This window comes from Balaenoptera acutorostrata, chromosome 1, assembly GCF_949987535.1.
Source record: "Balaenoptera acutorostrata chromosome 1, mBalAcu1.1, whole genome shotgun sequence".
Classification (NCBI taxonomy): Eukaryota; Metazoa; Chordata; class Mammalia; order Artiodactyla; family Balaenopteridae; genus Balaenoptera; species Balaenoptera acutorostrata.
Genome location: NC_080064.1, coordinates 14,427,323 through 14,443,401, shown reverse-complemented (window position 1 = coordinate 14,443,401; position 16,079 = coordinate 14,427,323). Strand labels below are relative to the sequence as shown.

Sequence of the window (16,079 nt, the reverse complement as noted above, 5' to 3'; positions counted from 1 at the left end):
CACGCCCACGCGGACGCCCCACTCACACTCTCATGCACACACACTCACCCCCACATGGAGGAAAATGGCTGTGAGTCAAACACGGAAGCAACCAGTTACTAGGAAGAAGGAATGATCTAGAGTGCTATGCACATAGTTCCCAGGTAGGGGATTGGCCTTGCTAGAGCTGGCAGAGAAAGCATTCGATACACAGATATCTCTGAGCATTTCAAGATGGCAGCTGAAGGACCCCCATTTGGCCTTGGTGTGGTGTCTCTGCAGGAGGGGAGAAGATCTGTTGACCTCAAAAAGCATCCAATAGTGAAGGGCACATTCAGGAACTTGAGGAGAATATTAACCTGAGAGAGGCCCCGGAGCATGTCTTTTTGGGGGCCATCACAGAGTTTCCCAAGTCCCAGGATCCAAATCTCAGAATTCTTCACCCGCTCCATCTCAAACAGCATAGAATTTCGGTGGAGTGATCGATGTCTGGGACCCACGATCTTCTCAAGCCATTGTCAGATTGGAAATCTGACCTTCTCGTTTTTCTTCTGGGCAAACCTCTCCCTTGATTCTTCTCTCCTTCTCTCTCATTCCTCTATCTCTCTTCTCCTTCATGTTCCTCTGGCAAAAGAACGGCAAATGTAAATCAAGGAAAACGTAAGAGTATAAAAGCATAGCTTGGTTCTTACATATCACTTCTTTTTTTTTTTTTTTCCCCAATAGCAAGAGAGAAATACCAAATGAAAAACAAAGCAATAAAAATGAAAGAACACAAGAGAGCCCGGAATGTATAATTTGAAACACACGATATGCAGATATATCCCTACAGATGGTCCCTGGCACTAGCACGACACGCACTGTGGGGGGTTTCGTTCCTTTATATATATATATATATATATATATATATATATATATATATATATATATATATATATATATATATATGTATATATATGTCAACTTCCTATAAACAAATAGCACATCACATTTCCAACTAATGTACAATGAGTTCAGAAGAGGGGCCCCATAGGTAGGACCAACAGCTACTTGTGATAAGTTGGGGGAAACATCTTTTATTTTGCTATGGAATCTATTTACAGGGATGGATGGGGATTGTGTCCGGGCTGGCCTACCCACTGGGATTCAGGCCTTCTTCCTCAGCCTGTGGTCAACCCTCAAGAGTTTGAGGCCTTGTAACTCTCATCCAATATCACCTTTCTGGTGAAGTTGCAAGCTGCCAACACAAGACTGAATTTTATAGACTGAGTTGGCTAGACACGTTAATACACTGGGTTTTAGGAAAACCTGTCAGGGTCAGGGTCTCTTTCTGAGGAGGGTGGAGCCCCTGGGGGAATAAGACCCATTTTCTACCAAGATGGTGGCTTGGGAGAACTCCAGAGACAGTGGACGTAATGAGAAATCATTTGGTTTATTCCCATTTCGCCATGGGGGGCAGATACTTGTCGTTGGTCCTAGCATTGGAATGTCACTTCCTGGGGGTAGGGCTGGGTGGTTTTGATGTCACCTGCCTGAGATCCCTGCTCCTGGGTAACCTAAGGAGGCTCAAAGGATTTCTGAGACAGGCCTCCAGGGGGAAAGATTGACCATTTAAGGAATGTGGATGAAGATTGTGGTTGATCTTAAGGAAGAACTGCTTCCTGGCTGTGACAGCTACAAAAGCATGGACCGGGTCACCAACACACAATACGCCCTTCCTTTTTGTCCAGAGCGTGAAGAACCCAAAGTCTCCTGCCGTGGATGCTCCCACTGAAACCTTGGCTGAACTTGATGGGCCACACGTGTCTGGGTGTCCGCGGCTACCAAAGAGTCTGTTCGTCCCCAATTAATAATAGGTTCCTCAAAACCAGAGATACAAGCCACCTTGGTCATGGTCCAGGACGGGCTTGGTATTACTGAGTCTGAAGATGAGAAGCAGGTGAGCATTTGTCACAGAAGTGATGTCCATGCAGGAAAGTGTCCTAGTATCTTGCCAACCCAGCTCCCCAGTAGGGAGGAACTCAGGTTGATTCCCAAAGCAGCAGCCCTTCCCTCTGGGAGTGTCTTGTTAGCTGAGGGCAAGAGGCATGGGTTGAGCAAAGAGGTGGCCTCAGGTGCCCAGGTAGGGCCAAGCAATTTGGTCCGGTCTTCGTGGATTCAGTGCTGTGTCTCCCATCTCAAGTGCCTTTGACCCAGCAACACTTGATACAGGTGATCTAAGTGTAGATTATAATGATGGCGATGGAGAAGATGAATATAATTTTGCTCAACAGGTGAAGGTGGTGAAAAGTTCCAGGGAGGCTGCAGTCAGGGGCTGGAACCATTCCCCAAAGGTCTCAACTTGTAAAGAGAGGGGAGCTTGGGAGAGCAACTGGAGTGGCCAAGGAAGGTGACTTTGCCCCTTTCTCCAGAACCTTTGGTGTCTCCCTCTGCCCAGGGGTGGTGGTTCAAAGTTTGGCCACATCTCTGCACCCAGCTGTGCTGGATCAGAAGACAGAGGCATCTTGGCTGAGAATGTGTCAACACTGAAAGATGCACCTCTGGGTGGGACAGGGACATGCCCCCCCCCAAATGCCAAGGAGAATCTGTGGTCTTGTCTGTGGGGCAAGCAGTCCCTGATGATCCAAGAACCCTCCTCCAGAGCTCCAAGGGAAGCTCTCTGCACCCCCAGCAGCTTAAAGGGACTCCCGGACAGATGGAGGCCCCATTCCTAGAGGGTAGGGCATGCAGGGGATAGGCCTGGGTCTCTGAAGGAGGTTCTGTGAGAAATCGAAGCTCCACGGGCTGTGGACTTGGAGGCATAGAGCCGACGCCTTTGGCAACAAAGGTTTGCCGCCCACAAGCAGAGGGACCCCAGTTACAGAAACCCCTTCCGAGCCTGCCTCTTCACTTATGCGTCCTCAAGACTTGATCCCTTCCCCCTGCCATCCGATTCAATGAATGAGAAAACTGGAGGTTCTGTGGGCTCCCCAGGCCCTAAGTGGGGTGGGCAAAGTTGGAACAGGGGCTTCAGTCTAAGAGCCCAAAGCTGCTTCCAGATGCCTGGCTTGGGTCCTGGTACCCTGGGCTGGCCCACTGCTGACAAGCCCCACCCACATGGCCCCACCCCCTGGCTAAGCCTGTCCCTGGTGGTCCCAGTCCCCCTGCCTGGGCTAGATGCCCCCCCAACCCAGAAGAGGTGCATGGAGAGGGTCCTGAAGTCCTCAGAATTCCTGGGTGATTCCCTGGAAATGCCCCAGGGCTAGGGTCCCCCCTTCTGCTGAAGTCCCAGTGTTCAGAGGAAGAATGGCTGTGGTTCTGGCCCTGAGCTGGAGACCCACCCGGGAGGGCCGGCTCCCAGCACTCCCAGCCAAGAGCAGCCCTGTGAGCTCCACCTCCTCCTCTGGCCGGGGGACCAACTGGAGCTGGGTCCAAAGGGCTCCAGGACGTCATCCCGAACACCATCCTCCTTTGGGTGCTCAAGGTACTCTATTCAGGGTGAGCTTTGATCTCTGTGCCTGAAATGGCACAGAGGCCACGACAGGATTTGGCTGGGGGAAGACTGCAGGCTGACCAGAGACCCTCCTGGGGGGACAGTGAGGGGGCAGACTCCAAGGGGGTCACTCCAGGTCCCTAATCACAGGCAAATGGTGGACAGGCTGCTCGTCTCCAGAGCGCTGGCCACGAGAAGGGAATGGGCTCCTTTCCTGGCCTCCTGGGACCGCAGGGCAATGAAGGGACGGCGGCTGGGAGGCTCAGGGATCAGTAAGGGTGAGGCTGGGACTTGGGCTGGGGCGAGTCGCCCCAGGGGCCCTAGTAGGCCTGGCCAGTTTCCACGGGCAGGAGGCCCAGCACAGCCGAGTGTTCCCCGAGCTTCATGCGACGCTGTGTGGAGAGGCTCACGTTTTTGGCCAGGTAATCAACAGCAGCTGGAAAAAAAAAAGATAAACTCCTAGAAATTGAGGTTCTTTTTGCCTATTATTCAATCTGCCCCACATCCATTCACCCATCCATCCATCCATCCATCCATCCATGTATCTATCCATCCATTTATTCATTCATTAATTTACCCATCCATCCTTCTGTCCATCTATCCATCTCTTCTTCCATCCATCCATCCATCCAATCATATATTTATCCATCTATGCATTGTCCATCCACTCTTTGTCTGTCCATCTGTTCATCCATCCATCCACCCATCCATCCATCCATTTCTTCATGAAGCTCTTTCTCTCACTTCCTCTCCAATCATTCAGCACATATTTGCTTAACACATTATTTACCCAGCTCTTTCGTGGATTCTGTAGGGAAGTACAGAGGGTATCACATTGTTTAGTGAACAATTAGTTCCTCTTTCCAACATGTCTCTACCTATCCCTGCTCTGGCGGACATCCAGTGAGTCCCATGGCATCCAGGTAGTAATGAGGGCAAGGTCCTTCTGCCTTTTTTGGACCCTAAGCCCAGCTCATGGATGAGGCAAAGCAAGACCTCGTACTCAAAAATCAAAGGAGATTTTGCCGGGGAGCTGAGGGGTCCACGCAGGAGGAGGAGCTAGGAGCCTGTAAGGCAGGGAGTTGAGACCTTCAGCCTTGTCATTTCTGGTCACCCAGAGGAGAGGGATGAGAGTCTGAGGGTGTGTACTTGTGTGTGTGTGAACCGTGGAAACAAGAATCTCCGGGATGTAGTAATGGGCACGAACAATACTTGCACATGTACGTCTGCACCGATGTGGGTGAGTGGTGTGCACCTGCATGTGTAGAAAAACAGTGGGAACACCTGTGCATGTACAGGTAACTGCACAGGTGAGTTCTACCTAAGCCAGGTCCATATGTCTGGGTGAGTGCGTGTGTGTGTGCAGGTATGTCTACGTGTGTTCTGTCTTGACTGTCCGAATTGTGCCTGCCTGGGGCTGCAGCAGAAATCATCCCTGACCAAATGACTTGACTGGAATGTGACCAAGGCCTCTTGAAAGGCACAGAGATGCCACCTCCCAAACCAGCATCTGTGGCTGTGGTCAATCCAACCCCCTGGACCCCTTGGATCCAGAGGTGAGAGGAAGATGGAGAGGAGACTACAGTAGGAATCACGAGGCCTGGCCCAACACCCTCTCTGTCACTTGCCCACTGAGGGGCCCTGTAACACTTTACATGTCTCCCCAAAGTTGGGGGCTCCTGCCTAGGATGGGTGGGTAGAGCCAGGAGGTGACGGGCATGGCTGGAGGGCAAGGGGGGAGGTGAGATGGGCTGTATCAATAATTGAGCTCCAGTGGGACTTCCCTGGCGGTCCAGTGGTTAAGACTCCACGCTTCCACTGCAGGGGGCTCAGGTTCAATCCCTGGCAGGGGAACTAAGACCCCGCATGCCACCCGGCATGGCCAAAAAAAAAAAAAAATTCTAAAAAATAATTGAGCTCCAGGAGGCTGTATTGCCTAGGGGCTCAAATGACCTAGATGCAAACTCCGCTCCTGTCAACTCTCAGTGTGTGATTTGGGGCATACCATCTTACCTTTCCAAGCCTCAGTTTCCTTGGAAGGTAATAATAGCACCTAGGCTGAAGGATAATTGTGATTAAATGAGAAAATGTATATAAAGTGGTGAGCTAGCACTGTGCCTGGCACATAGTGAGTTGGACAGATGTGGGCTCCTGGGATTGGGGCTTAGTAAGCAGACATGCCCTTTGACGGTGACAAGAAGGAAAGGAACAGTGAATGGGGCAATTCAGAGGCCCAGTTACCTCCTGCTCATGTGGCTTTGGGCAAATCACTTCGTCTCTCCAGCCCTGTTTACTTGTCTGTAAAATGGGGAGAACAAATTCCAGCCTCCTCAAGGGCTGTTATGAGAATCAAATGAGATAATGGGCTTTAAGATGCCAGGCACAGAGGGCTCAGGGCATGGCCCCCTAGATTCCTAAAGGATGCGCAAGAGCCCTGGGGTCTTTCTGGAGTGTCTGGACCCTGTGCCCCTCAGCTTCCCAGGCTCTAGGGCCTGAATTGGGCCCCTTGGGTGCTGCCTCTGAGGTCATTCAGCCTCCAGGCTCCCAGCAGGTAGGACAGAGTGGTGGTGGCCTGCCTTGCCCTGCCTTGGATCTGGCCCTTACTCTGGGTGAGGGTGGGAAAATCTCCCATCTCTGGCTTCAGGGGGACCCGGCAGCTGTGGCCACACCATCTCAGCTACTTGGAGCCAATTTCATCTGGGCTCCAGGTCCTGCCCACGAGGAGGTCTCACTGTCAGGATGATGATAGGAAGGGGAGGAGGGGAAGCTAACATTTCCCCAGAGCTGGCTCCCCGCCAGTCCTGTTTTAAGCACTTTATGTGCATCGTCTCATTCAAAATTCTCACAACAACTCTGTGAGGCCGGTATTATTATTATCATTCCCATTTTGCATATGACAAAACTGAGGCCCTGCCCTGAGAGACTGCATAACTTGAAAGATCCCAGGGCTCCTAAATTATGGAATCATAATTCAAATGCAGGCAGTCTGATGCCAGCTGCTAATCACCCCCCCCACCCCCACCCAGCAGCCTCCTATAGCATCACCCTTGCTCGTGTGCAGCACTTCAGAGTGTATGAAACACTCTACACCCCAAAGCCTGCAGTGGCCCCATTTTCTACTTCAGGAAATGTAAGTGACTTGTCTAAGGGCACAGCTCTTCCTGCAGGTGGGGCAGAAAGGTCTGGCTTTGAATAACAATGATGGATGGGAACCACTAGGTACTAGGCGGACAAAATCTCATCTGATTCTTTCAACAGTCCCAGGCTTTAGATACGGTTGTTCCCATTTTACAAACATGGAAACCGAGGCTCAGAAAGATGGCTGGCCCAGAGGCAAGCGCACGCCACGTGAACTGGAGGAGCCTGAATTTGTCCTGCTTGTGCCTCTGGCCACTCTGTCTCTCCCTCTTTAGCCTCCCCCTGTCACCAGCCACGGCCCTGCGCACAGTAGGTACTTGTTGTCAAGATGAGCAAGGAAACACCAAGCCAAAATTTACCTACGACCCAGCCTACTTCAAGGGCACCCGTCGTCCCGCAGAGCCTGCCTCTCCCTGGGGTCAAGCCGGGGTCCGGCGAGGGGCAGGGCTGTGACATTTCTCATTATGGCCTCTGTCAATGGCCCTTCCCGTCCTTCTGTCTCTCTGCGTCTCCCCTCCTTTGCCTCGCGCCTGAGCCTGGGCTCTAAATGTCTCAAATTAGATTAATCGGGAGTTGGCAGGAGAGGTGGCAGCAATGCCAACCAGTAAACAAATCTCAGCCGTCAGCGTCTCGTCAGCCCGCGGCCCCAGAGGAGGACCCTTCTAGACACAAATTCTTATTAGACTTGTCAGATCTATTAAAATTCTTTTCACACTTCTGCGTTCTATCAGCCCCATCATTAGTACGGCCCTGGCCTCTGGGAACACCAGGGCCATATTAATCTGCCATGTGCCCCGTCCCTGCCCCCCTGCCCCCACCCCCTTTAGGGACGGGGAGAGACGGATGGATGGACGATGGCAGGGAGCAGGAAAGGAAGGTGTGAAGGTGTCCCTGGGAAGATGAGAGGCCCGGGAAGAGGGGGTGGACCCTGCTGCTTAAGAGTTGGGCCCACGTGACTCCAGGCACACCTGAAAGTGATGCTTTCCGTGGCTAAATGTGTGGCCGTGTGCACGTTGATACGTACCACCGGGTGATCTCAGGCAGCCAATCTCTGGGATCCCATTTCCTCATCTGCCCAATGGGAATAATCCTGCACCCTGCGCAGGGTGGCCGTCAGGATGGAATGCCAGACCCATAGTAGATGCTCAAGAAACCATCATTTCTCCTTTCTTTATACACATACATCTTGTATAGTTCTACCTTGAAGCTATGTAGAGACACACATTAGTGAATACACACAGAGAAATAAATCTCTGTCCATGCATAGGTGCATGTGAAGGTGTGCACATGAATCCACACCCAGGTGGGTCAAGGTGTGCATCATTACTCAGCATCTTATACAGGTTTGTGGTTTGGCCCAAAGAGAACTAGGTTTGAAGTTAGATGACCTGGAGTCCATCACTCACTTTCTGTGTGACCTTGGGGAAAGTTCCTAGTCTCTCTGAGCCATAGCTTTTGCATCTGTAACCTGAGGGCAAATAACCTGGGATTTTTGAGGATTACACGAAATGAGGAACATGCATTTCGTCCAGTGCCCAGTGGGCTAACCTCACGCATGGGACAGATGTGAGAAGATGACAGGTGGCCCTGGGCATACACAGCACAGCTTGGAACATGAGGCTGTGGGAGCCCAGTCATAGGTGGGTTCGGCCACCCATGAACATGGGGCAGGGTCAGTGGGAACACCGTGTGTCCCTGGGCTGTCCCAGGATGCCAAAGGTGAGGGGGATGGCACCAGGGGGAACATCAAGACGATGGAGTCTAATCCCTGAGCCCCCATTTCACAGATGGCAAAACTGAGGCTCAGAGAGGCAGGTGACTTGCCCACACAAGTCACGTGGTGGTGGAGGGGCAGACTCTCCCTCAGGCCCCTCCCAGCCTGCCCCTGGAGCCTCTGTGGGGTGGGTGGAGGGGTACGGGGTCTGAGTTGGGAGGGCAGGAGAAGGTGGCCCAGGAGGCGCTCTGAGTGACCCTGGAGGAGCCAGGGGAGCAAGGGTGGAGCTAGAGGGGGAGTGAGTGGGAGGAGGGGGAGCCGGAGGGAGGAGGGATGAGGGAGGATGGGGGGGTGAGTGGGAGGGTGAGTGGGGACAGGGGAGGAAATCACTGGCCAGCTTTTCCCCAGCAAAGGGGAACAAAACTCCTTTCTCGCCTCCTGGGCCCTTTTCCTTTTGATCCCCCCTCCTTCGCGGCCCCCCTGCTGACTTTGGGGTTAATTTTATTTCCGAGTTGGGCAGGCGCCCCTGGAGTGGGGCACAGGGCTCCGGGTGTGACTAACGCCTGCCCCAGGCCAGGGCTGCCGCCGCCGCCACCGCCACTGGAGCTGCTCTAAACTCTTTATCAAGAGCATGTGTGTCCCGCTCCGTGCCCAGGAACACGGGCTGGGGCAGGGGGTCACCCTGGCCCCTCTGGAAACACTCCCGTGCACATGCAGGCACCCTGCTCTCAAATATATACGCACATGTGTGTTCTATGATCCCATGCACACACATTCACACAGACACAGTTATACACACAGACAGCATCATGTGTTCACACCCAGATGCACAACTGGGCACCAGTACACACAGCCACACCTAGGCACACACTCAAGCAGACCCACACCCGTATGTACACTCTGCACACACACATACTCCCCAATACACACACTTACACACTCCAGCGTATGTACATGCTGAACACACGTGTACATACTGCCACACATATTTGTACACTTACACACCTACACACATGCACACATATTTGTCATACATTCCACATAGCGACGCAGGTCAAACACAGGCACCTACCTAGACACTGAGCCACATGTACACACCTGAACACACACTTCAACACACGTGCATATGTGTTGTAGCCACATATACTCACATGACCAAATGTGTACAGGAGTGTTCACATACAAACCCACATGCAATCACGTGCACACGATATGCTCATTTATACTCACACATGTGTGTCATACACACATACACCCACATGTGCCACTCACACATTCACATATATACATATAAACATACCTACACGCAAGATGTGTGCACTTACACGTGCATGCCGAACCCCCCCACACACACAGACTGTAAGGTATCCATGACGCATGTATTCGCACTCGTCCAGATACACGTATGCGAACATGCACACGTACAGGGAAGGGGCTGCGAACACGGCTGGGAGGCGGAGGCCGGCACAGCTGGCCCTCATTTAGCCGTGGAGGCCAAGGCTGCGTGAGGAGGGGTGGGCGGGTGTGGGCTTAGGAAGCAGAGGTCAGCGCGGCCGGGTCAGGGCTACAGTGAGGGCAGAGAAGCCCAGAGAAGCCCTGGGGCTGGAAGGTCACACCCTCTTGTCACATGCCCTTCTGACTGGTTTGACACCAGCAGGTGACACCTTTGCCGGGGGCGGGGCAGGAAGAGCAGCCTGTGACCTCGGCTCCCCGGGCTGTCTTGACCCGCCCTGCTGCTGCCCCGTCCGTCCCCGTCCAGCTGGAGGCTGTGGCCCAGCCTGTCTTTTGCAGCCTTTGGTCTGAGGGTCTGCTGTCTCTGCCCCCAGGCCAGGTGCCAAGGGTGTGGCAGCTGGGATGGGCACCTGAGACCAGCTCACGGTTTGGGGAAACCAAGGCAGAGGATGGGGGCAGGGGAGAGAACTCAAGATACTGCTTTGCCCTATAGCGGGGGTGGGGCGGGGAGAAAGGGGCAGGCTCTCTCACGCGGCTGCCACCAGCACACGTGGCTCTCCGAGCACTTGAAATGTGCCTGGGGCAACCGGGGAACTGAATGTTACCTTTTGATTTCATTTTATCCAACTTAAATTTAAAAACTGAAATTCGCTTTAATTTAGTGGTTGGGAAACTTTTCAGTATATTTGAAACAACTTGGGTGTGTAAATCTACTTCCTCAGTTGTAAATTTGATGCAACTTAAATGCAGATCAAGTATTTCCAATGAAAACAGCATCTGAATGAAAATAGGCTGGATTTCAAAGACAGTGTATGAAAAAAAGAATGTAAAAAAAACCTTATTACTAATTTTGTACGGATTACACATCGAAATGATCATCTCTTGGATATACTGGGTTACATAAAAAATGTTAGTAAAAATCATTCCACTTGTAAACTGTGGCTACTAGGGAATCTTAATGACATTGGTGGCTCGCATTATGTTCCTATGGGGCGGCGCGGCTCTAAGACAGTAGTAGTGTCTCAGCATCATCTTAGGACAGCCGTTCCGCCTTCTTGGAGCTCAGTTTCCTCACCTATGAAATGGGCACCAGCACCCCAGCACCACCTTGCTGTTCTCTACAAATCAGCGGGAGGTCCTTGGAGGCGGGCAGGGCAGGGAGAGGGAGGGGGACGCCCAGGGCGCCAGGCACTCACTCTGGCCGTACTGGCCGTACTGGTAGCCAGCCACGGGGTCCACGCTGTAGCCGGTGGTGCTGTAGGTGGGCGGGCAGTAGGACTGGGAGGTGGGCAGGCTGTCTCCCGGCTTGATGGAGTCGGCCCGCTGGCTGCAGCTGGCCGAGATGGAGGTGGCAGAGTCCAGGCCGCCGTGCAGCGGAGAGATGGAGAAGTCGGCCTGGGGCTGCGGTGGCACTGCACTGGGGTTGCTCAGAATGCTCATCACCTGCGGGGGAGAGACCGTCAGTGCTGGTGCCGCGGCAGGCGTGGGGGCTCGGAGGAAGGACCTGGCAGACGCAAGGGTGAGCAGGGCAGATGCCAGGCTGGCCTTGGACAGGCCTTTGCTGGAGTTGCTCCCTTGAGGTCCCTGCAGACTTGAGATCCTCCATTTACCTGGCTGGCTTGCCTTTGTGGGTAAGATGGTTAGCGGTTTCTCTGGTCAAGTCCTGGCCCATCGAACCTCCCTCCACGGAGAGCTTTTGGGGGCAGGGCAGGCATAGTTCCCCTCTCTATTCCTGGGCCTGGCTCTGAGGGGCACCTTATTTCTGTCTGCTGAATGAATGAATGTATACATGCATGAACGAATGACTGACTGACTGAATGAATGAATGAACCAGCTAATTATGTCTTTCCCATCAGACTGGGATGCCCCCATCTTCCAACACAAAGATTAAAGACTCTGGATCTGTCCAGCTTTACCCCCCCCATCCTGTGCTAGGCCTACCATGCTCTTGACTTTGAGCTTCTGCCCCTACATGGCCAATGCTTTCAAATAGCATCGATTCTGGCAGCTCCCGGATGTCTGTGACTGTCACCCCATTCCTGCTTGGCCTGGTTTAGCAAACAGGAACTCACCATCGGTGCTGGCAACCCCAGCTGACAGGGTGAGGCTTGTCTCTAGAAACTCAGCTTAAAAACCTGGTGTTGGGGGCTTCCCTGGTGGCGCAGTGGTTGAGAATCTGCCTGCCAATGCAGGGGACACGGGTTCGAGCCCTGGTCTGGGAAGATCCCACATGCCGCGGAGCAACTAGGCCCGTGAGCCACAATTACTGAGCCTGTGCCCCGCAACAAGAGAGGCTGCGACAGTGAAAGGCCCGTGCACCGCGATGAAGAGTGGCCCCCGCTTGCCGCAACGAGAGAAAGCCCTCACACAGAAACGAAGACCCAACACAGCCAAAAAAAAAAAAAAAAAACCTGGTGTTGGTTCATTGGTGTGTTCACTTATTCATTCAACAAACATGCACTGATGATGACTATAGCTCTAGGCCTCAGGCCGGGCCCTGGGACTTCAGAGAATGAAGAGCCATGGTCCCTGACCTTGACCGGAGGAGTCTCTGGGTCTGGTGGGGGTGGCAACTAGCAACAGATCATCAGGATATGGAGTGATGAGGGGCATGATAGAGGCAGCAGAGGGGACTGTGGGAGCCCAGAGGAGGGCACCCAGGCATCCCGGTGGCCCAGCTACTGGAGAGAGAGTGGGAAAGGCGGTGCAGGCAGCAGGTGCAGGCGGGGTGAGGTGCAGGTGGGGTGAGGTGCAGGTGGGGTGTCCTAGTCAATCCAGGAGAGATGAGGGGGAGGGGGATAGACCTCCCTTGTGGACCTGACCTGCAGGGCCCGGGACCCTGATGACCTCCTGGTAATGCCACCCTTTATGGGGAGGGAGGCCCCAGGACCAGGGGTGGTCAGTCTTGCTGATAATCTGCTCAGCACGGAGCTGAAGGGCCACGCTGCAATCCATGCTGGGCACACGGTGTGCCCTCTGATGTCCCCACCCCGCCCCCACCCCGGGGAGAAAGCAGGCTTCGGGCATTGGAGCAATGATCTTTTTGCCAACTAGACACCTTGTGAAAATTTTCACCTTCCCATTTTTGACCCATCCCTGCCACAGGCATGAGGCATGGGCTGGGTGGAGGGCATGGATGTGGAATCCTCAGGCCAGGGGCAGACACTGAGCTCCTCCACTTACTGGCTGTGCAGCCGCCAGGGGTGACCTGTAACCCCTGTGACCGCCCGCATCCTTAGAGTGTGGCTGGGAGGTTGAGACAGGCTGTGTGTGTGGAAAGTGCTTAGGTATCAGCAGCCCCAGATCCTCTAATCCTCCTCTTCCCCTTCTCCTTACCTTTCCCTCCTCTTAGCAACAGATTCGTGTGACTCTCCCGGTGCAGAGCCCTGCAGAGAGGTGGGGGGTGGAGCCATGGGGCCCATTTCTCGGATGGAGAAACTGAGGCCCGCGAAGGGCTGCGGCTTCCCCAGATCTCACAGCAGGTCTGCCAGGGAGCAGTCCAGGCCTGACCCCACTCCCCTGATAATGGCAAGTCTGACTCTCAAAGATGGGTTTTAACCACGGTAGAGGTTCTCACTCCAGATGTTTGTTCCCTGGCAGCTGTTGGTGGGGGTGTGCTGTGGGGTCCCTCACCCCTGGGGGGCCTGGTTCCTCCAGAATGCCATGAGCACAGCCTCCCCCTGACTCTTCCCACAATGTACCCAGAACGCTCCCCTCAGCCCTGGGGGTCACCCCTCCTCTGTCCTTTCTTTCTCCACCCTCTTCCAGAGCCAACATCAAGGGCACCAGGCCCACTGGGGTTGGACTTTGTCTCCACTGCAGCTGGTGGGGTTTAGGTGGGACTTCATGGGGTGTCAACCCAGTGAGATGGCAAAGACACACGGGGATGGGTCTGGGAGAAGGAGACACCTGGACTAGTTTGGGTGTTTTTAGGGAGCTGAGTTCTCCCAAACTCACTCTTTGTTGAACACACTTCCGAGGCCTCTCTCACGGCAGGGTCCACCCAGGGGTGCTGAGGTGCTGGCGAGAGGGACCCGGTGAAGGGGGTGGTGTGTGAGGACGTCTGACACCGCTGAGCTGGGTTTGTTGCTCTCTGACTTTTGAGATGGGGTCCTGGATCTGAGGAATTTGCTGGTGTGTGTGTTTGGTGGGCCTGGCGGGGGGTGGGTGCGGTACTCAGGAATCTCACACTGCCCTGGGGTTAGGAGACCCGATTCTCTTCCAGGTTGCCTGTCAGGTTCCCAATCTAGACCTCACCTTCCATCTACATTAAGAAAATCACCATCATCTCATTCCCTACCCCATGTAAACACTAACCCTGCTCTTCCCTTCAAGGAGGCCTGGGCCCCAGGAATAAACTTAGAGCCTCAGGGAAAACACACAGGCCCCCATTTCTCTTCCTTCAAAATGACAATTGTGGGGCTGGGGAGACTCTTGTGAGGGTTTGCCAGCTCTGGTGAGACCCCAGTTTAAGCCTTATCTCCTGCACAGCACCCAGATGCCACCCCCAGAAAGGATGGGATGGAGGGGGCAAAGCGGGCGTGGTTAGGGAGAGGAGATGGGTGCTTTGGGGGATGGGCTGGGAGCTGTGCATAGACCCAGTACTCATCCTGCAAAGCACAGCCCTACAGACAACCGCCACCAAATCTGATGACATGGCTTGAATTATCCGTGGCTCCTCATACCTCCCAGATAAACAGGGCAAAGGCTTCTTGTGACTGGACCTCTACCTGCCTGTCCCAACTCCTCCCACCCATTCCTACCTTGCACTTTATGGCCCAGCTATCCCAAACCATACAGTGTTTCCGGAAGACATCCTTCATTCATTCACTTATTCACTGATCAAATGTTTCACAGACTGCTACTATGTGCCAGGCTAGAGATAGGGCCGGACTGTGAGCTCTTTGAGGGCAGGATGGAACTGTGTTTCATCCATCATTGCAGCCTCAGTGCCTACATTGTACCTGCTACATCCTATAAGCTCAGAAAATCTTATTGAATTCATGCATATTCACTTAGCAAATATTTATTGAGCACCTAATATGTGCCAGACACTAAGCCAGGCACTGAGATACAGTAATAAACAGTAGCAGCTCCACGACCTCCTGGAGCTGCCAGTCGAGTGAAGGAGGTTGACAACAAATAAATCAACAAATAATATAATTTATGATACTGATAAACGCTATGGAAGAAAAACAGAGTATGTGGAGTAGTTAGGCAAGACCTCCCCAGAGAGGTGAGATTCAGCAAGACCAAGAAGAACCAGCCAAGGGAAGACAGAGCAGAGAGTTTTCCAGGCAGAAGAGTCAGCAAGTGCAAAGGCCCTGAGGTTGGAACACGCCTAGCAGGTTTGAGACATAGCAAGAAGGTCAACGATAAGACTGAAGATCCTTGGAGCTGCAAGACTTCCTGGAATGCTTTGTCAGAAGGAGCTCGTGTGGTGCCCAGTGGCTCGGGGGGCTTGGGCCCTGGGTCATTAACAGACAGCTCAGAACCAGCTCAGGCCCAGGGAGCTCTCCCTGTAATGGGATTTGTTCAATGAGATTTGCCCTGGAGCATCAAATCAAATCCACATCTGGGATAGGTGTGAATGGGGGGCGTGCAGCATCTGCCTGCTCTCTTTCAGAGTGCCTGGAGGCCTGGGGATCAAAGGGCTTCCCTTGCATCCAACCCCTGTCTCAAGGCATGACCACTTCCAAGCCAATGGGATTGGATCCACCTAAAGAGAGGTGGGAGAGGGGAGCACTGAATGACTTCTCCAGCAAATGGGCTATTACCCCCGTTCTGCAGATGGGGAAATCGAAGCACAGGAACGTGAAAAGGAGTGCCTGAGATCACACCGCCAGTAAGTGGCAGAGCTGGGATTTGAACCCGTGTCTCCCTGACCCCTAGCTGTGTTCCTTCCCCACAGCAAGCTGTGTTGGAGAGCACGAGAGAGAGAGGCCCTCGGCCACCCCACTGCACAGAGCCCTACAGGCCTACGTGGCCCTCGCCGGCCTGTGGCTGGCCCATGGGCCCCTGGGAGTCCCTCTTTGCCTGCGGAAGCAGGAAGCGTTTGCCCAGAGTTAGGGGCCCAGCCGAAGTCTGGGCCTGCAAACTTTTGAACTTGAGGAAGTCCTGGTCTGATGCGGTAATCCACCCCCCTCCAGTATGCTAAGGCCTCTCCCCCGGTGGGTTTTACTTTTTTCCCGGTGACCTTGCTTTCACTAATGTATTACTTCTTGGTACGTTACCGTTACTAACTCAAAATCAATACCGACCTCCACATCTGTAAGGTTTTATCTGAAGGCAAATCTCTGGGCTGTCTGTCAGGCTGAGTGACAG

General features: G+C 53.4%; 1 protein-coding gene across 4 annotated transcripts in view; it reads right to left on the bottom strand.

Moving 5' to 3' along the window:
- Positions 1-932: 932 nt before the first annotated feature.
- The window catches only part of PAX7 (paired box 7), a 104,072-nt gene continuing 88,925 nt past the window's right edge, over positions 933-16,079 (bottom strand). For all 4 annotated transcript variants that reach the window (XM_007175019.2, XM_007175020.2, XM_057531634.1 and 1 more), the window contains exons 8-9: positions 10,952-11,198; positions 933-3,887 (exon numbers count right to left, since the gene is read on the bottom strand). In XM_007175019.2, coding sequence (XP_007175081.1) covers positions 3,772-3,887; positions 10,952-11,198 — 363 coding nt within the window. In that variant the 3' untranslated portion in view covers positions 933-3,771. The remainder of the gene's footprint in view (positions 3,888-10,951; positions 11,199-16,079) is intronic.